The 17,866-nt window shown below is 40.1% G+C and overlaps 1 protein-coding gene across 1 annotated transcript in view; it reads right to left on the minus strand.

Moving 5' to 3' along the window:
• Window positions 1–9,528: 9,528 nt before the first annotated feature.
• TIMM21 (translocase of inner mitochondrial membrane 21) overlaps window positions 9,529–17,866 on the minus strand; it is a 10,226-nt gene continuing 1,888 nt past the window's right edge. The window contains exons 2-7 of the mRNA XM_005419393.2: window positions 17,717–17,861; window positions 16,429–16,491; window positions 16,231–16,328; window positions 14,868–14,941; window positions 12,972–13,077; window positions 9,529–12,879 (exon numbers count right to left, since the gene is read on the minus strand). Of these exons, the coding sequence (XP_005419450.1) occupies window positions 12,787–12,879; window positions 12,972–13,077; window positions 14,868–14,941; window positions 16,231–16,328; window positions 16,429–16,491; window positions 17,717–17,861 (579 nt within the window). The 3' untranslated portion in view covers window positions 9,529–12,786. The remainder of the gene's footprint in view (window positions 12,880–12,971; window positions 13,078–14,867; window positions 14,942–16,230; window positions 16,329–16,428; window positions 16,492–17,716; window positions 17,862–17,866) is intronic.

The raw sequence follows: 17,866 nt of genomic DNA on the forward strand, positions 1-17,866 counted from the left end.
AAGTCTAATTCTTTACTCTCAAGTAAATTCTCTCTAATACCTGTATTTGTACATCTTGTCCTAGCTTGAGTGGGGATCTTGGACACGGTGACCTCCAGAGGTCCCTTCCAACCTTAACTGTCATCCCAGAGCCTTTCCCTTCAGTGACAAGAGTCAAGAAATTCCAGCCCCAGAGAAGCCCTTGGAAGAGCTGAGTTGCTCCACTGGCACTCAGGAGCTCACCAGGGCTCCCCCACTGTAGTGTGGGGCTGCCTATTTTCCATGTGTCCATCTTTAGTACACTAGCCCCATATCACACATTGACCCTGAGGTTCAAACCCACTTCCAGCACTTCCAGCTCCTCTAATCAGCTGTGCAGGGCTTTGTAGAATCCTTGGTGCCCACTTTGGGACCAGACATACCAGGAATAGTGCCAGGGATTTCAGCAGCACTGAACGTTGCCCAGATTTTCTGACACCTCCTAAAGGCACATGCTGAAGGCAAGGCTAATCCTCCTGCTGTCTGGTGAAGATCACGGTGCTTTGGAGGCTTGGAGGCTCCATCTCTCCTCTCAGGTCCCTCCTGACAACCAACCACAGTTTTCCCCAGGCATCTCACCCCAGGTGGCTTGGAAGCTGGGGATTTGCTGAGGAGATCCATGTGGGCTTCCCCCACAGCTCTCTGGGCTTTTCTCTCCTCCTCTTTTCTCAGCACCAGAAAAGCTCCAGCACTCTGCATGACTCTCTTGGCAGGACACGGCATTGGGCACCATCGAGCCAAACCTGCAGGAGCAAGGAACAGAAGCATGAGCCACAGGCAGGCCTGGAGGAGCCATCAGTGCCCCCTCTCCCTGGAAGATATTGAGGACTCAGACTGTGTGCCCTTCTGGCTCCATGGGTTCTGCTCTGCCTGCGTCCAGCACTGGGCCAGACTGGGTGCCATGTGCCCACTCTGCAGGCTGCCATTCCAGCTGCTCCTGTGCTCAGTGCCAGCAGACAGCCCCTGTAAAGAGTACATGGCCCCTCACAGCACCACTGCCACAGCACCAGGCCTGGAGGGGAGGCACAGTGCCCAGCTGGAAGCTGCACTGGCAGAGTACATTGGTCAGCTTGGTGTTTTACTGGCTCTTGACCTTAACAAACATTCAGATGCTTTCCAAGGGTTGATTTTTAAAAAATTTTCAACACCAGGGACCCACCCACTCTAGGCAATGTTTTCCAACAGTGTGTGGCAGTGAGCTGCCCCCAGGCTGGGTATTTTTCAAACTGAGAACGAGCATTAGGAGCAGGGAGGTTGCTCCTCTGTCTGCCACCAGTAGGCACATACTGGGGAGAGCACAGTACATGGTTCTGACTGAACTTATCTGGCTCCTTGAATTCCTTAAAAGCGTCATTCCCATAACTGCATCCAAAAAGATATAGCATTCCATTGGGTTCTTCACTTCTTTGCTTAGCTCCACTATTTTGTATCTTGCAGTATTTTTATGTTGTGTAATAGCTGTGGACACAGAATGCCATGAAGCTAAAACAGACACTAAGACAAGAATCAGGTTTACTCAGATATCCTAGAAACACTATGTCATTTTAATTCTATCCCTAAAATCACTCTGAAATGGATGTGTAGTCCAAAGCAGTCACAGTATAACCCCTCTTTCTCCCACCACTCACCATAAGTCAGAAGATGGCTATAACGCTTTTTACAGCTTGAAGGAACGACACAAAGCCACATTTAAATTTTGTTGTGACAGACCAGGCGAGACAAAGAGCATGTCTCCAGCATCTTACTGCACCTGGCTCTTCTCTGATGTCATTTTCTGACACTTGTTTTATAGCTGTTCAGCACTGTTATTGCCCTCCAATTCACAGAAAAGTTATTCCCTGCTGCTGGCTATAAATGCTGTAGGAAAGGGTGAGATGCTGGAGAAAGGCTATTTACAAAGCTCCAGGGGATCTCCTGCTGCCCAGCAGGACATCCACATGGGTATGACCCAGCAGCATGGGGCATGGTCACCCTGAGGTGCTTGGGCTTGAGTGCCCCAAGGCATTTGGTAGCGGCCCAGTTCCGGGTGCTGGGGAATAACCACAGGCAGGAGGCTTTGGCCTTGGTCTGTGCAAAGCAGAAAAGTGCAATCATCACTTCTTTATTTATTGGAAATGTTTGCCTGGATTTTCATGGGAATAAAAGTGTAGATTTCTGCTGCGCAAACTGTATGCAGGAAAATTCAAATACCCACATCAAATCTGAGGTTGCTGGAGCTGGTAGAAGGTATTGGTACTTTACATCAGGCAGAAGAAAAACAGTGACACATTTTTTGCTCAGCCTTGGCCCCAGAAATGGGCAAACTATCTTGACTGAAGCTTTTGGAGTGTGGGGGAAGATCAACTGATAACAGATGCTCATTGTGTAAAATTTAATTCCATGTTGTTAAAGAACTGTAAGCACAACTTTTTCAGCTTTTATAGCTGGCGCTATCATTTTGTATTCATCAAACAATAATTGCTAATTCTGTGTGCCTTCTGTTCTCTCTATGTGCTTTTTGTTCTGTTCAAATTTCTAACTACACACAATGCCATCAAATTTGAAGTGCAGCAGCTGGAGACATAGAGAGCATTGTTAGTGGAATGATTTTCACAGAAATACCAGGCTCAGGAGCTAATTGGGAAGTTCACTTACCTGAAAGATGGAAAACTGCTTGGCAAAAAATGTCTTCACCAGGCCAGTGCATTTAAGGCATACATATCTCACTGCTCACAATAGTTTGACTTCCTCATCTGTCATTCATGAGAAGAGATGGACTACACTGAAGAAAAGCATTAAATCAAAGTGACTGAAGTCCATAACTCCTGCTCATGGGCAGCCCACAGATCCTTCTCCAGGCTTCTCTTTCACAATACCCCAGAGTCCCCAGGTGCTGCTGTTTTGTGGCCTCTGGCACTGCCAGCAATGCTATGTGTGAAGGAAGATGGGGAGGAAGATGAAGTACTTACTACCAGCCCAGGATGGCTGCCTACTGCACTGGCTGTGCTTGCCAGGACTGTGACTTTTGATGGACCACATCTGTAAAGGGCTTTTTCATCCAGTGCCAACACCTCTGAGATACCTGCTGGCTCACTTACAGAACTAATGTTTTACAAAGAGAAGCCAGAGCCTAAAATCAACTTCAGGAACTGGGGATATAACTATTATGACTGGAAAATGCCATGATGCTCGAGTCCTCCGCATGGCTTTTTCGACTAAGCTCTCTGTCCTACACTGTGGCTGGTCTGCATCTTATACTGGAGAATCTCAGAGGGTTTTAGTGATAATGACTGCTGTCTGAGAAGGTCTGGACAGCCAGGAAATTACAGGCAACTAAAAACAGTTTCTCTGCTGAATAGGAGCTAATCTGTTTTTACTGGGCAAGTTTGCATAGAAACGAGTAGTTCCTGCAAAGGAAAACATCATATACAGTTGAAAGAATACTCTTATATAACACATTTTCTATGCAAACTCCAGGTGCAATTACAGTAAAATTTAAACTTTAACAGGAGCATCAAAAATATGGGCCATATGAGCACACAGTTGCATGTGTTGATGCTACTGAGTAGCAATGTCTGTGGAAATATTTGTAGACTCCATTAACTGGGACAAAAACTAATATATATTTGTTTAGATTGCAGACTATCATGACATTCTTCTCAGTAATCCATTTGATGTTTGGCTTCTCAGGGTTGCACTGGAAAAGCACACCCAACAAATTAAGATGTGAATTTGAAAAGTCAAGAATTAAACTGCATTAAAAAGTATTACATGAACACTCCTAGCCAGAATTTCAGTTTCCTTAATTCAATCTGCTTTAGTTCTCCTTGGAAATTAAATAAAATTAATTAAGGCGACTTTAGGATTTTTTTTTAAATTCTAAATGAGAATATCTGGATAAAAGTGTAAATAAATTAAACTAATACACCTTAAAAGACTCATTCACATGCATTTTCTTGAGTTAGCCTCCAGAAACCTTACCTGATTCACACGTGGAGTTCAGGGAAGATTTTTAAAGCCTGACACCTGCAGCTCCTTTCTTATCATTTACCTTTCTGTCTGTGTTGTTGCACATAGTCAGCAGATATTAAATGAATGTCCATTTTCAACTCACTGCCTTAATTAAAACTGCCATCATTTGCCACTGAGGTACCAATTTTGGGAAAATAAGTGTGTGATAGAAGGGTGGATACCTAGCAGGGAAAATGTTGCTTAATATGCATTATCATGGGGGTTTTTCCTCCCTTACAGACACAAAAATGAAGGCTTGTTTTATATTCACAGCCATATTACACTTGAGCAATTGCATAGGCAAAGAAATGAAGGAACAAAATGCCAAAGAGGTCTCCCCAACAATAAAAGTGTTTTGTAGTTGGTGAATAAAGTAGAGAGGGAAGCAAAGGCTTAAGAGGGGATGGAGCTTCAGTATCCAACATGGCAGTGAGCAGCTCAGCCACCTGACTGTCCTGAGAAACATGGGGAGATGGTCATGTGTCACCCAGAATTTTGTGACCATGTCTTAGGGAGCACCTCCTGGGACTTTCTCATACAGTGCTGATGGGAAGCACCAAGCCAAGCACCAAGCACACAGACCTCTGGACTGTTTTCAAGGATCAATATGTGAGACTTTTCCAAAACAGGTCATGTCATGGTGGGTATTTGCAGCTTCTGGGTCACAAGATAAGGAGATCAGCCTAGAAGGGGGTTTTGCAGGGGGTGACTGTAAGGTAATTTTGTGATTAAGCTTATTCTTGGGTAGCTGATCCTGGACATATCCCATGCAAGTGAGGGCATGCTGGGGAACACACAAAAAGGGAAAATTGAAGAATGAATTAAAAAAACAATCTACATACTTTGCACGAATTTTCTTTGAGGTATGGGTTTGTCTTTGACACCAATGCAGGTCAGTTACCCATGTGTCTGTCACCCTGACCATTTTTCTTACCAACTCCTTGGATTATGGAAGAAAATATTTATATTTTGGACTATGAAGCTACAGACTACCATTGTCAATTCTGGTTTTTTTTCAATGGGACATCAAAACTCTCTCCTTAACAGCTATTTATCATGAAGTGCAGAAAAGAGGTTGAAATTTGTTGCCTATGGATGTTGAGTGAAAGTACCATGTTCATATCAAGCATTCACAGGCTCATTTTTAAACATTAAAATGCACTATATTCAGCAGAAAATACAGCTAACATTAGAAACTTCAGTTTTCATGACTTGGAAACAAAAGTGATGGGCCCTGAAATTGTGACAGCACAGAGGCACAGCCATAGGGCCATAAATGAAGTGCTACAGGGGGCATTAGTCTGTGGGATGGTTTTTGAAAACTTATGAGCTGCAAAAATTGCTGAGGACAGAGCTATCTTGTTAAAAAAAGATCTAGTAATTAAAACAGGTAGGAAAATAACCACCTTTCTTTGCACTTTCCTTTTTGTCCTAAGGCTTTCAAGCAAAATGTTCTGGCAGTGCAAAGCTGCCATTCTCTGCTGTCTAGGAAGGTGGTGCTAAACTACAAATTATGGAAAAAGATGCGGGAGCTGCACGCCCTGCAGCTAAAGGCTTTACTGATGGTTGTTGCTGTTTCTTAAAATCCAGAAAGACTGCAGAAGGAATGCTGTAGGAAGTAAAAAAAAGGCGAATTGGCTTAAGATACTATTATTTATCATCTCCTGATGGAGTTTCCAGTTCAGGGTTAGGGAAGCTCAATTCTTTCTGTAGTATCTCTTACTTTTGTCATGTGAGAATCAAGATCTGCTCTCAGCTTTGTGCTTTTAGGCCATTTATATTGTAGAGTGATGTATGTGCTCCCACTCACAACAGACAGTGTTTGCCTCATAAGAAAGCTGCATCCAACTCAGAGAAATATATTTTATTCTTCATATGCATAAAGAATTTTATACTGTCCTCATGTGATCAGCTTTGTTCTGCTGTGCATAAAATTCTTTGGTTTGCTGTTTCTTAACCTGAGTTTAAAAGTGAGCTTCTGCTTCTGGTCATGTTCTTTTTCAAGTCAGAAGAATTTTTCACTAAAACCAGAGATTAATTGCAGCGCAGGCATGTGGGATGTCCAGGAATACCAGGCTTGGGCTACTGGACACTATGACTTTTTATTATCAGTGCTAATAATTATCAGTTTCCTATGAAACTTCCTATAAAATAATGTATTTTTTTTTTTTTGAGGAATGGCCTGAGAGAAAGGTTAATAGTGTTTATTTCCTTAATGTTGTGACATATTATCAAACAATTTCTTTACTTATCACTTTAATAGACAGAAGTGATGAGATCTTCTTCCTGGAAAAATGGCTTCAAGTACTGACTTGAAATGTGTTTAAAAATCAAGGACTTGTGAAAATAGATTCCTCTGGTTTCCTCAAACTCATTGTTTTGTTCTGAGGGCTCCTGCTCACCTGCCCAGGCTGTCTGCAGTTTCAGTTCCCTACCTGATTCTCACAACATTTGGGACAGGTGATTATTATAGCAGAGAGAAATACAAAAATACTCAGTCCTGGTCCACAGGAGAGGAGGGTGATAGAATCTATCATAAAATCAGTATTTTCTGAGTGCCAGCTCTGTGATCTTTACCTATTTTTGTGATGAAAAAATTTCTATATCATTACTAACATGTCCTTTCTACTAAGTTAATTATTTTAGTGTCAAAGTGCGATTTGCACATAACCCTGCATGAAGCAGTGGTAATGTGATGTACAGGCAGTTCCAAAATAAATTCTCATCTTTAAAATCCTGGTGAGATCTGCACGGAGTTGCTGCAGAAAGCACGGCCTGAGGCACATGTGTGGTATACAGAGGTCTAAAAGACCAGCCTGCAGTTAGCTGGCCCCCAGCAAACTGCCTCCTATTCTCTGAGAAGAGATGAATTAAGAGACAAGAACCATCCCCGGGGCTCCAAGGCTGAGAAGAATGTATTTTTAGAAAGCCATCAGGTGTCTGCCATTTGAAAGCCGGAGACTCCCACGAGCAGGACACCAGCTGGCATAGCAGAAGAGCCCTTTATAAAAGTCATCACAATAACCTCAACAGGGATATGTGTGCGCTGGCTGCTCCTGAACTCTGGGGCAAGGGACAGCAATGTAACCACATCCAAACAGGCACACAGCAGTATATTTAATGCTCTCACACAGCAAGATTGCTCACTGGTTACAGCTTTACCTGGTAATGTTCATAGAAGTGTGCTAAATCTAAAAACATTGATTTCAGTCCATGGAATACATACTGTTTTCTTGATGTTTCATTTTTTAGAGTATTAGTTTTCCCTTAATTTTGTGTATGCATTGATATTTATGCTGCGCTGGATAGTTATTTTGGGGACATTATGCAGGAACACCTTGTTTAGGAAACACAGAGCTTGTCCTCTGTGAAAAGGAAGTCCCTATGTCACATCCCTTGTGTGAGTAGTACAGCATGATGGCCTAGTGGGTAGATGGGGCTGGCTGTGTGACATTGATGGTTGCTTTAGGATTAATACTTCCCATGTGAAAAATGCATGTTTTTACAAAAGCACAAAAGTCATGTTCACATACTTCCACTTCTAATTCCATCCCAAAGGCTGACAACCACCAGCAAAGCAGGACTATTTTACTATTTTATGTCGTAATGCAGGATGCCTTATCAAGAAGGAACTGCCATCATGATTCACTCAGTACAGAAGAGATTAGAATTGACTGGCTCTAATCTTGGCACAAGTCACATCCTTTCGCTTATCTGATTTGTTCGTAATTCACCTTGAAGTATTTGCTACTGAGAGATGTCTGGAGCTTTTGTACCTGTCAGTCATTGAATGTTTGGATGGGGCGGTGGGTATCAGTTAAAAATGAAGGTGTCAATCAGACCCACTGCCCAGAATTCAAGACTTGTTTGTTCCATGTGGCTTACGAGGATCACAGTGCTCTCAGGAACATCCCTGGAGACCAGCTCTGCAACATGACTTGGACAGTAATGGGAGGTGTCTGTTCTGGAATGGCCCTAGAAGGTGCTTTATTTTGATATATATTACACCCGAAAAGCTTTCAAGATGAAGTCAAGAACACAAATATATACATATATGTAGATAGGCATTATTTTGTCTAGATAATATTTATTCTATAACATATATGCTCCACATTATATATTTATAGTGGTTTTTAAGGCTATATATGTATAAGGGCAATGCAACTGGTGAAGGGTCTAGAAAATGTCTTATGATGAGAAGTTGAGGGAGATTAGCTTTTATTCTGCTAAATTAAGTATAGGTAAAGAAAAGACATGCCGACACAGAAGTTAAGCACCGTATTTTGAAGGAAAAGAGAAATATATGCAAAGGCTGGCAGGATTCCCCACAAAAAAAAAGCTGTTAAAAGAGAAATTCAAGGAAAATAAGGTGAAAAAAAAAAAAGACACAGCAGGACATTTTTTATGGATGTTTTCAGGTAAAAATACTTGTGGCTTTTTAGGAGGCTTTTATGCTCAAGACAGTTGATAGAAAGCTGCTGTTTTAGATCTTGAGATGTCTCAGTTATTTCTTTCCACCACTATTATCCTTACACCAGTGTCAGACCCCTGAATGTGGTGGTTTTGCAGCCACATAGAGGAGGGGAGGGCATTTGTACCTCACCAGGTATCACACCAAAAAGCAACTGGTGGCATTTTGCAAACCTGCACTCCAACAGTGGGATTTGTCTCCATTTTATTAAAGCACGGGATAATGCACAGCCCCAGACAGTGCACAAAGTAGCAATTCACTTCCAGCTCTTCTACGGAGGTTGTAGCACTAATGAAGCAAATCATATCTCAGGGAATATAGCCATGATTTAGTATGTGTATAACTGTAATAAAATGTTGTTATGGCTGAGATTGTTATGTTTTTAATGGAAAAAAGAAGAATTAGGATTGAAAGTGAAAAACAACCCAGTTCCCATAAAAAGTAAAAATGTGCTTGGATAAAAGGTTAATAGAGTTAATTGTGGGGAGTAATACAAGACAGCAACTCATGCTAGAGGAGATAATTGTGATTCTGATAAAGGGGAATTGTAATTAAATAGAGGCTGGATAAACACGATTATCCTGAAAAGGTTTCCCAGCACAGTAGCAGGAGGTTTTAAGATGTGGAGGCAGACGCTTGTACGTGATCTGGAAGTAGAGACACCGCTGCTGCCAGCCTTGCTGGGTGCTCACCACTGCGGCACGCTGCCCACGCTGCGCCCTGGCCAGCAAGAGGCAATAAATTCAGCTCATTTTGAAGTTTAGTTCACCTGCAACACCAACTGGCAAGCGATCTTCCTGTCTTGCTCTTCTCATCTCTGCTGGTGCCCATTTCCACCCCCATCCTGCTGTGGGGGGAACAGCTCTGGGTGCTAGCCAAGGCTGATCTGCCACAGGATGGCTGTGGGCTGGAGCAGGTGAGGGCATCCCTCCCATACGATGCTTTTTCCAGAACTGATAAAAGTTGTTTTATCAGTTATCACAGATATTAAAATGAAGTGCAGTATTTTGATACTGAACCCTGAGAGACAGAGACTTTCCATGCTGATCTGTTTTACTGAAATAGGTATCTGTGCTTAATAATTTTATTTATTGAGTTACCAGTGTTCCACAATAACCTATATGAGATGAAAGGAATCAAATACAGCATATTTCTCCCAGGAAAACCAGAAGAAGTCCAAAAAGCTATTTTGTTTATGTTTCCTTTAAATTGTGAAACATTTTTGCTATATTTTCAACTTTTAACTATATATCATTAAAAATATAAATATACTGAATTTGAATACAGGATGGTATCAATTCACATTTTCTATAATTCCTATAGATTATTTTACAAAACACATACAGAATAAAGAACCCTGAGAATTTACTAAGAAAAACTATCACATACTTCTGCTGTTCAATTATTTATAGCACTGTTTGGAATCACTGTATATCATAACAATATACATTCTCAGATGCCTAAGGAAAATTTCTACCAGAGTTCTATTATTCCCTATTCAGAGCAAGTGAACAACTCTCTAGGGACTAAGCAAATTTCCCCTCTTATAAAAAGGGGGGAAAGATCTTTTTGCTTTCAAATTTTTGCTTTTCCAGCGCCAACTTTCAGATCTTCAAGCAGACTTCACAACCCCATATACACAGACCAGCTAGGAGCCCTTAGTGTCACCTTTAAGCTTGCTCCTTCAAACATTTTTCCCCTTATATTTTCTCACCAGTCTCTGCACTTACCTTACTGACTTCTGTTGGTTTACAAACTGCAGGGAACCCTAAAAGCAGGCTTGGACTCAAAATGTGTCCTCAGCGTTTTTTGGGCATAATCTACAACACTTTAGGTTGCTGGCAATATACATATTGGAATAACCCCACAAGTATTAGGGTGGATAGCATGTGTTGTGTGAATGAGACTGAGAGCAAAGTGAATTGCAATTACTTGTGAAAACTCCCAGCACGGTTTCTTTGGCTTTTTATCTCTGCAGCTGGCATGTGATACAGTAATTGCCTTACTCACATTCCTGTCTTCTCTGCTTGTTAAGTGAGTTTGTTGAAGTTTCTTGTACCAGACACGCATTTGTTTGCAACCATTTCTAAGGTCATGACTCTACTGCCTAAATCAGTTGTTGAAACTTGAATTCCATGCAGAAAATATTTAGGTATCAAGGCTATTTTTAAACTCAGTCATGCACAACACCTTTGCTTCCTTGTCTACAACTACTTTTTCTTTGCAAGAGCTTCTGTTTATTGAAGCTCATTGAAAGCGTAATGATTTTTTTTTAATATTTTTAAATTTCCATTGAGTTCATTTCCTGGAGGGATATTTCTTTTTGTCACTGTACAGCAAGTATACACAGGACCTAGAATCAAACACAGGATATGACACAGTAATATTATTCCTAAAAACCACCTCTAAGGATATTGGCTGCCTATGCTGCACACACAGGTTTTGGCATCCACAAAAATTAATGTAGAGATGGGAAAGTTAAGACCAAGTTGTACACCTACCCAAAACATGTTTTGAATAGTCTGCTACACAGTGTTTCTGGAAAAACAACCTTTCACTGGTGAGTGACATATTTTAATTTCCTAAAGGAGAGAGGGGTTTTGAGAACATGTATTTTTATTAATTCTGCAACAATCAAAACTGAACTCTGGAAAATGTGTTTAATTTCTATGAAAACGTCATTCCTCTGGCTCTGACTTGCCAGCAGTGATTTTTTTCCCAGTGTTTTATTAACATGACACTTTTACTTGAGAAAGTAGCTGGCACGTGCTGTAAATTTATGTTCTCCCAAGAGAAAATTAAGCAAGAGCTTTAAAAAGGAAACAGTGAAGTGGTTACTGCTTGTGTTAACCAACAACTGAAGGTGAACCTTTCAGTTATTTTGCTGTATCCCCAGCCTAACATCCTCCAGTGAGAGGATGGAACACTGAGCTCCCTGCCATGGAGAAGGATCTCTGCATGACTTATCGGTAGCGCAATGATTGAGTGAAATAGGGGCAGCTTCTTAAGGAAAATTGAGGCTAACACACATCAGAATTACAAAAAGGGCGTTCTAAAACATGTTTAAACTCAGTGAGTGCAGCTGTTCCCCTCCAGTGCAAACTACCACCAGGAAAGATGATACTGCACAAGAGATCAATGTTGTCTATTCCAGATGTCTTGTTCAACTAATCTTCACCTAATTTTGATTAAGGTATCTCCATATGTGCTTGCATAAAACAGAATTTAAGAAAATTTTATAAGCATGGGTGCCAATCCAGCCCATTAAGACCAGAACTTCAGCCTCAGAAAGTTAGGAAAGAAGTTAGCAGTTCCCAAAGCTTTAATACTCCTGAAGTTTCAAGGGGCTTAAATAATCTTGCTGGTGATAGGGATCTAGCTAGTACAAAGTTGATAAATCAAGCTATGAAGTTTTTTTTTTCTTCACTGATGAGATGTTCCTAGAAAAAGAATTCCAAAAAGCTTTCTTCCACTGATATTGGAAAGCATTTGAGTCTTGTATTTGTGTGTTTATCACATGTAGATGCAGGCAAGGTGGGAAAGAGAGAAGTTTAAATGGAATATTGTGGTTTTCAAAATATTTTGAAGATAATGTCCAATCCAAATGCCCCTGATACAGCTTGAGGCCATGTCCCCTTGTCCTGTCACTAATTGCCTGGGAGAAATGGCCAACGCCCATCTTGCTACAACCATGTGGAGCAGAATGGTAAACAATGGAAAGAGCAGATGGTAGTGATGTTCTGCTTGCTGGTAATTTATTTATAAGACACCAATATTGAAGTCTTTATCTTCAGTTGTTTGTTATGAGTGTGTGCCTCCACCATTCCTACCCTTACATGTCCAGATCTCTTTTGCATCACCAACATTGTACCTTCTTACCTACAAAGGTATCCAAAATGAAAACAGTAGACTTCTGTCTACAGTTAAACCACCCCTTTCTTTATTGCAGTGGTAGTGGGAAATCCAAGCCAAGGAAGACAAAAAACTCCCCATCCAAACCTAAAACCTTGGAAAACTCAGGTTTTGGGTGTGCAGAGGTATTATCCAGCATTAAACTGTTTATTAGGAGACATTATTTTCCTGTGTCAAGAATATCTACCATGATAGTTTGGCTATATTTCATTCATTTCACTTTAAATCACGTATCTGTTATTATCAAAAGTCCTTAGTGGAGACCCTGAGAGGCTACTTCCCTTAACACAGCCCTGAAGCTGTGAGACACAATTGGCAACACCACACAATCCATATGCAGGCTGGCTACAACCACATTTTCCAATGTGAGGTAAGGCAGCAGCTTTGATCATTGGCTATCTGTTGTCCTCTATGACAATGGTTCTTCTTGGATACGTCTCAACATCCACAAATATGTAGCGAACCTCGAATCTTCCTGTTTCAAGATTCTGGAAAGAAAAGAATTTCAGAGTGTTTTTTTCTCTTTGGTAGTTTAAATTCAAGACTAAGCTTGTCAGGAGTACCAAGCAACTATACATACCTCTTTGACTTCCACATGGACTGTTCCCTGTTTCCCTGATTCAGTGCCCTCAATATAGAACTTCAAACGCATGTGTTTCAGTCCGTCCTTTACGTACTCAATGTGACTAAAAACAGCAACACAAAACAAAAACCCGACCACCCAGCAAGAATACAGATTATATGCTAGTTAAGTCTTCAAATTTAAACTTACTTAGAGGAGTTGCTTACTTATTTTGTAAGAAAGTGTATTCCGGTGGTGTCCTTATGCTACCTTGGCTTCCTTCTCTACTGCTCCTCTCAAGCTTTACTGTGAGTGCCTAAGGACTAGTGGAGTTAGAAGAGCTAATTAGCTGCTGAGCATTAAGAGATTAAATGCTTAAATGTCCTCACCCCAGTCCTCCCCTCAAAACTGAAAAGCAATCCACTGCTGAAGACTACGGAAATTCCTTGTATTTATTCTAAAAAAACCCTGACTTGGAGATTTGGAGCCCAACATCTAGAAAGGGACCCACATCACCAAGACTTCCAGAGTTTTCTTAGGCACTTAAACTAAGTCATCAAGCCAAAACACACACAGCATGTTTTTCCAAATTAATTATCAGGTTGGTTAAACCACATCAAAACAAACAATTTACTATGTGCTTTACTTACTTTGGCAATAATTTTGTTCTGCTGAAATTGTGTAACTTTGGCACTGTTTGAGATCTCCAACCTAAATGCTGGTATTTAGACTGGAGTTGGGTTATGCTCATGTATTAAATAAACAGCACATCACTTTCAAAGTGACTACTTTGGGAAACTAATGATCCCATGAGAGTTCTGGTGCCAGTTTATGTTTCCTACTGAAATTATTAACTGCTGTTTAGCACCAATCTTTATTTCTATAAGGCATGTCCAGGTACACACTGTGAAATAAGCTTCCAATACAGCTTAAAGCGACATGATGGGGTAGAGAGAACAAATACGAACAAAAAGCCTTACTGCAGCAAATTTACATTCAAGGTGTTCATACACAAAAAACGCTGTAGATTTTTGAGACAAATATTTAAAGTCATTCTTATACTGCAGATGCAAACTTTACAATCTTACCCAGTTCCCAGCTCAAAAATTTATTTAAAATACAAGGCATTCAAAATTATGGAAATTAAATACTAGGAAAGCTGATCCATAGTAAATTTACTTATTTACAGACACGTGCTCAGAACGTTTGTGCACATCAATTTCATTTAGCAGCTTCACTTTAAACATTATTTCACAGAGTCTGGTGAAGAGATAAAGCTTCAACGACTAAAAGTCACTTTCATCAGACAAAATAAAAAAATCTCAATTTCATGGTTCAACCTGTGTCTGGGCTTATGTGTCTCATTCTATATGAAACCTCATTGAATATATTCCTGCCAAATAACCCAATAAAGGCAGAGGACTTAAGTTTTGTAAGAAATAATTGTGTTGTTTCTTTCAGAAGGAAAGTAACAGACACACTCATGAAAGGTTTAGGTGATAGATGTTCTGTTAAAACACACAGTAGAGATGTTGCCTCAAGTACCAAAAAGCATACTGCGTATCAGCTCAGTGTACTTTCAGACTGTAAACTTCTGTCAGATTACTGCTCCCCCCATGCCAGCCTAAGCCTCTGTGCTACTCTTTTCATACTCATCCTATTTTTTGGAGAGCTCTGTGTCTACCATGATGACATTGCTTGTTTTGAGGCACTCAGAGTTGGCATTTTATATTCTATGTACACTCTACTTAGTGGTGTACGGCACACAAGAGGTACTGCAAGAAACTTTTATGTTCAATCAAAAGTGACAGGATACGTCACAAACAGTTCATCACTCTAGAACTAACTTGTGATCCAAAAATATCTTTGCTGCACAAAAACTGATGTCTTTATGGGGCAAACACCAAGGGGTACCTGACATGCTGTCGTCTTCCTCTTCTTGTTGCCTCTCCATAACCTTTGATAGAGTCACCAAAAACACCAATTATCTACAAGAGAAAAGAGATTTGAGCTGTCAGAAAGGATCACATACAAACAGGTATTCCAGTAGCAGCTCCTGCCTCTGCTGTGAATGCATCTTCTTTTAACAAAATGCCCCTGGAGAACTTAACATGTCAAGAATAAAAGCGTTTATGAAAGAAAACAGTTTAAGGAAAACTCCTCTGTATTCCAGTCCTTTTTATTCTTTACAGTCCCATATTAAATGTCTAAAATAAATCCTATTGATATCTTCCATTTGTACTGTTCTCTAAGATGAAGACATGTAAACTGACATTTTGTATAAAAAGAAAAAAAAAAGTACAAAATATTTGCTCACGTTTCCTCCAAGAGAATATGTTTCAAAGTTGAAAATGCAAATGCACTCCCCTTCATATTATCTAAAAACCACTACTGAATAAGAAATTTAGTAATCTTTTTTCTGATCTATAGAGTCTGAGTAGATTAACTTAATCTTAAACTTACTTTAAATTTGGTTAGAAGGGGAGGTTAAGTTTTACTCTGCAAGTACTGGAAAGAAGTTTTAATTCTACAAACTCATTCCAAAGCAGTCTTCATTTTTATTTGAGCAACAACTTGTCACTTAGTTTCTAGGTTATCTTCAACAGCATCTGTGGCAACCTTGTTTGAAGGATGTTTTGTCTGAAGTAGTTTTTTAAAAATCTAGTTTCATATTGATTTTTGTTTACACATAGCTATGACAACTGTGTGATCCCATGACTTGTCTCCACCTGTTTTCCAGTCAGCCAAAAGAATTCTAATTGTGCTCCAAATGAAAAAGTCAAATTTCTGGGTATCAGTGCAGCGCCTCACAGAATGACAGAACCATAGTGAAGTGTCACAATAGAGTAAGTTTGCTGAGAAAAGGCAGCAGGTAAGATCTACAGAGCTTAGTGGGACCAGTTGCCTCTCTGACCCGCAGAATTCAGGTGCTGCATTTAGCAGGCACTCAGAAAAGTCCCCAAGACTTTCTGTATGGTGACACAAGCACATGCTCTGAGGGGCAGACTGTATTTCCATCAGTTTTTGTTCTGTGGCACAGTTAGTTGGCTTCTAGCAGGCTAATTCAGACAAGCTCAATGCTTGCACTGACTTCTCCTAATGGAGGCTTGGCTCTGGAGCTGAGCCACCCCATGCCAGCTAAAAGCACTGGCAGAACTGCTCAAGCACCACGTTGGGTTTCATGCAGCTTGTGAGAGTCCTTGCACAGAGTTTTGACTTGAAGAGAGACAGTAACTACTGAGAAACAAAAACTTAGGACTAAAGTTCAAAAACCAACCTCGGGGTGAGATCTGCATTTCTCCAAGGCATCTCCATAGATCTTATTTGGACTAGAAGAAGAGAACAGCTCTTTAAAAACCACATAGAACAAACCACCTGTAACAGAAACAACATCAGATGCAATGAAAACTTATCAAACCAGATGGAATTAATGAAAAGTGTCTTCTGATAAAGAATGTAATTAAAAAAAAATAACCTGTAACACCAATTCCAACAAGCACCACAATAAAATAGGTAAAGTCTCTTCCAGCTTCTTTCACTGAAATTAAACAGAAAACAACACGTATGTTACAACCTTGGATAATAACACTTGTATGACCTTCTTACATGAATGCTCTTCTGTTAGTCTGTAGCTCAAATAACATTTCAGCAGAAGAAAAAATTCCAGTAACGGTTTCCATAATGCATCATTGATGTAAAAGAGACCATGGAACATCTTTTATATTGTACAGGGCATGTTTACATCTCTGTGTTAAGCCTTATTACTTTGTTTGCCAGATGTTTTCAAGACCCAAAGTAGCAATTACGGCTACTTTTTGGGTGCATGAGAGCCAGATTTTTCAGGAACTAATGAGGTATTATTTAACACTGCAGCATTCACACTACCACCTAAACCCACTACCACTGAAAATCCTTATTCAAAGAAAAGAAGTAAAAATAAAAAAGTAAAAGCTTATAAGTTGCACATACTGAAAATAACTGATTTTATGAATTTGCAATCAATAGAACAATGAAAAGGGGAATATCAGAACAAAATAATTTTTTTAAAACATAATTAACTGCTGTTTGTCTGATTCGTTTTTATCTTTCAATTTTGATCTAAAGTACAAGTGTCAGTATATACTGCAAAATAAGTCATAGGATATTCTCTGTTTCAAAATATTTGAGTACTTGGAAAGAGACTACTTATTATCTTTTAGTGATAAAGTGTGCATTTCAGTGGAGTACAAGTTATGGAGGAAATATTAATAACTATTTCGCCTGCAGTCTTCTAATCAGTTAAGTGTTTTTCGTAAGTAAGTCATTTCAAAGTACTCAAATTTTCTGAGGCTAATTATGTAGTAACTACTTTTCACTGAAGTGAATAAGACCAACTTAAAGTGAAGGCAATCCATAAAGAAACTATTATCATATGTAGAGCTTTGACAATTTTGTTGGAGGTGAACTAATTTCAACAGCTGTACAGACAGGTCACATGTGATAGGTTTTCCTTCTGAAATGGAAAACGAGAGGCTATTATATCTTGTGCCTCATAATTACTTAGATCAACAGGCTGTTTAGAAGAAGTCATATAATTTATTCAGATTGTGCAATGCATACACAGAAATGTAACATCTGCTCCAAACAATACGATGGGAAAAGAAGCCGGCTGGGTGTGCTTAATTTTTTTTTCTAGATGCTTGATGTTTGGAACTACAAAACTTTAGCTGCAGAAGGAACCATCTCCAGCCCTTCTGAGCAGCACACAGCATCCTCCGCCTTACCTTTCTGAGCCGCCGACACCAGTGTTTCCTCGTTCAGCGCCCTTTGCACGGACACATCCTTGCTATTACCGCCCGGTTTTGCAGCTTTCAGGCCTCCCGCCTGCGTCCCGAAGGTCAGACGGGCGGCCCCGAGCAGCAGCGGGGGCTGGT

The sequence above is a fragment of the Geospiza fortis genome, unplaced genomic scaffold, assembly GCF_000277835.1.
Source record: "Geospiza fortis unplaced genomic scaffold, GeoFor_1.0 scaffold206, whole genome shotgun sequence".
Classification (NCBI taxonomy): domain Eukaryota; kingdom Metazoa; phylum Chordata; class Aves; order Passeriformes; family Thraupidae; genus Geospiza; species Geospiza fortis.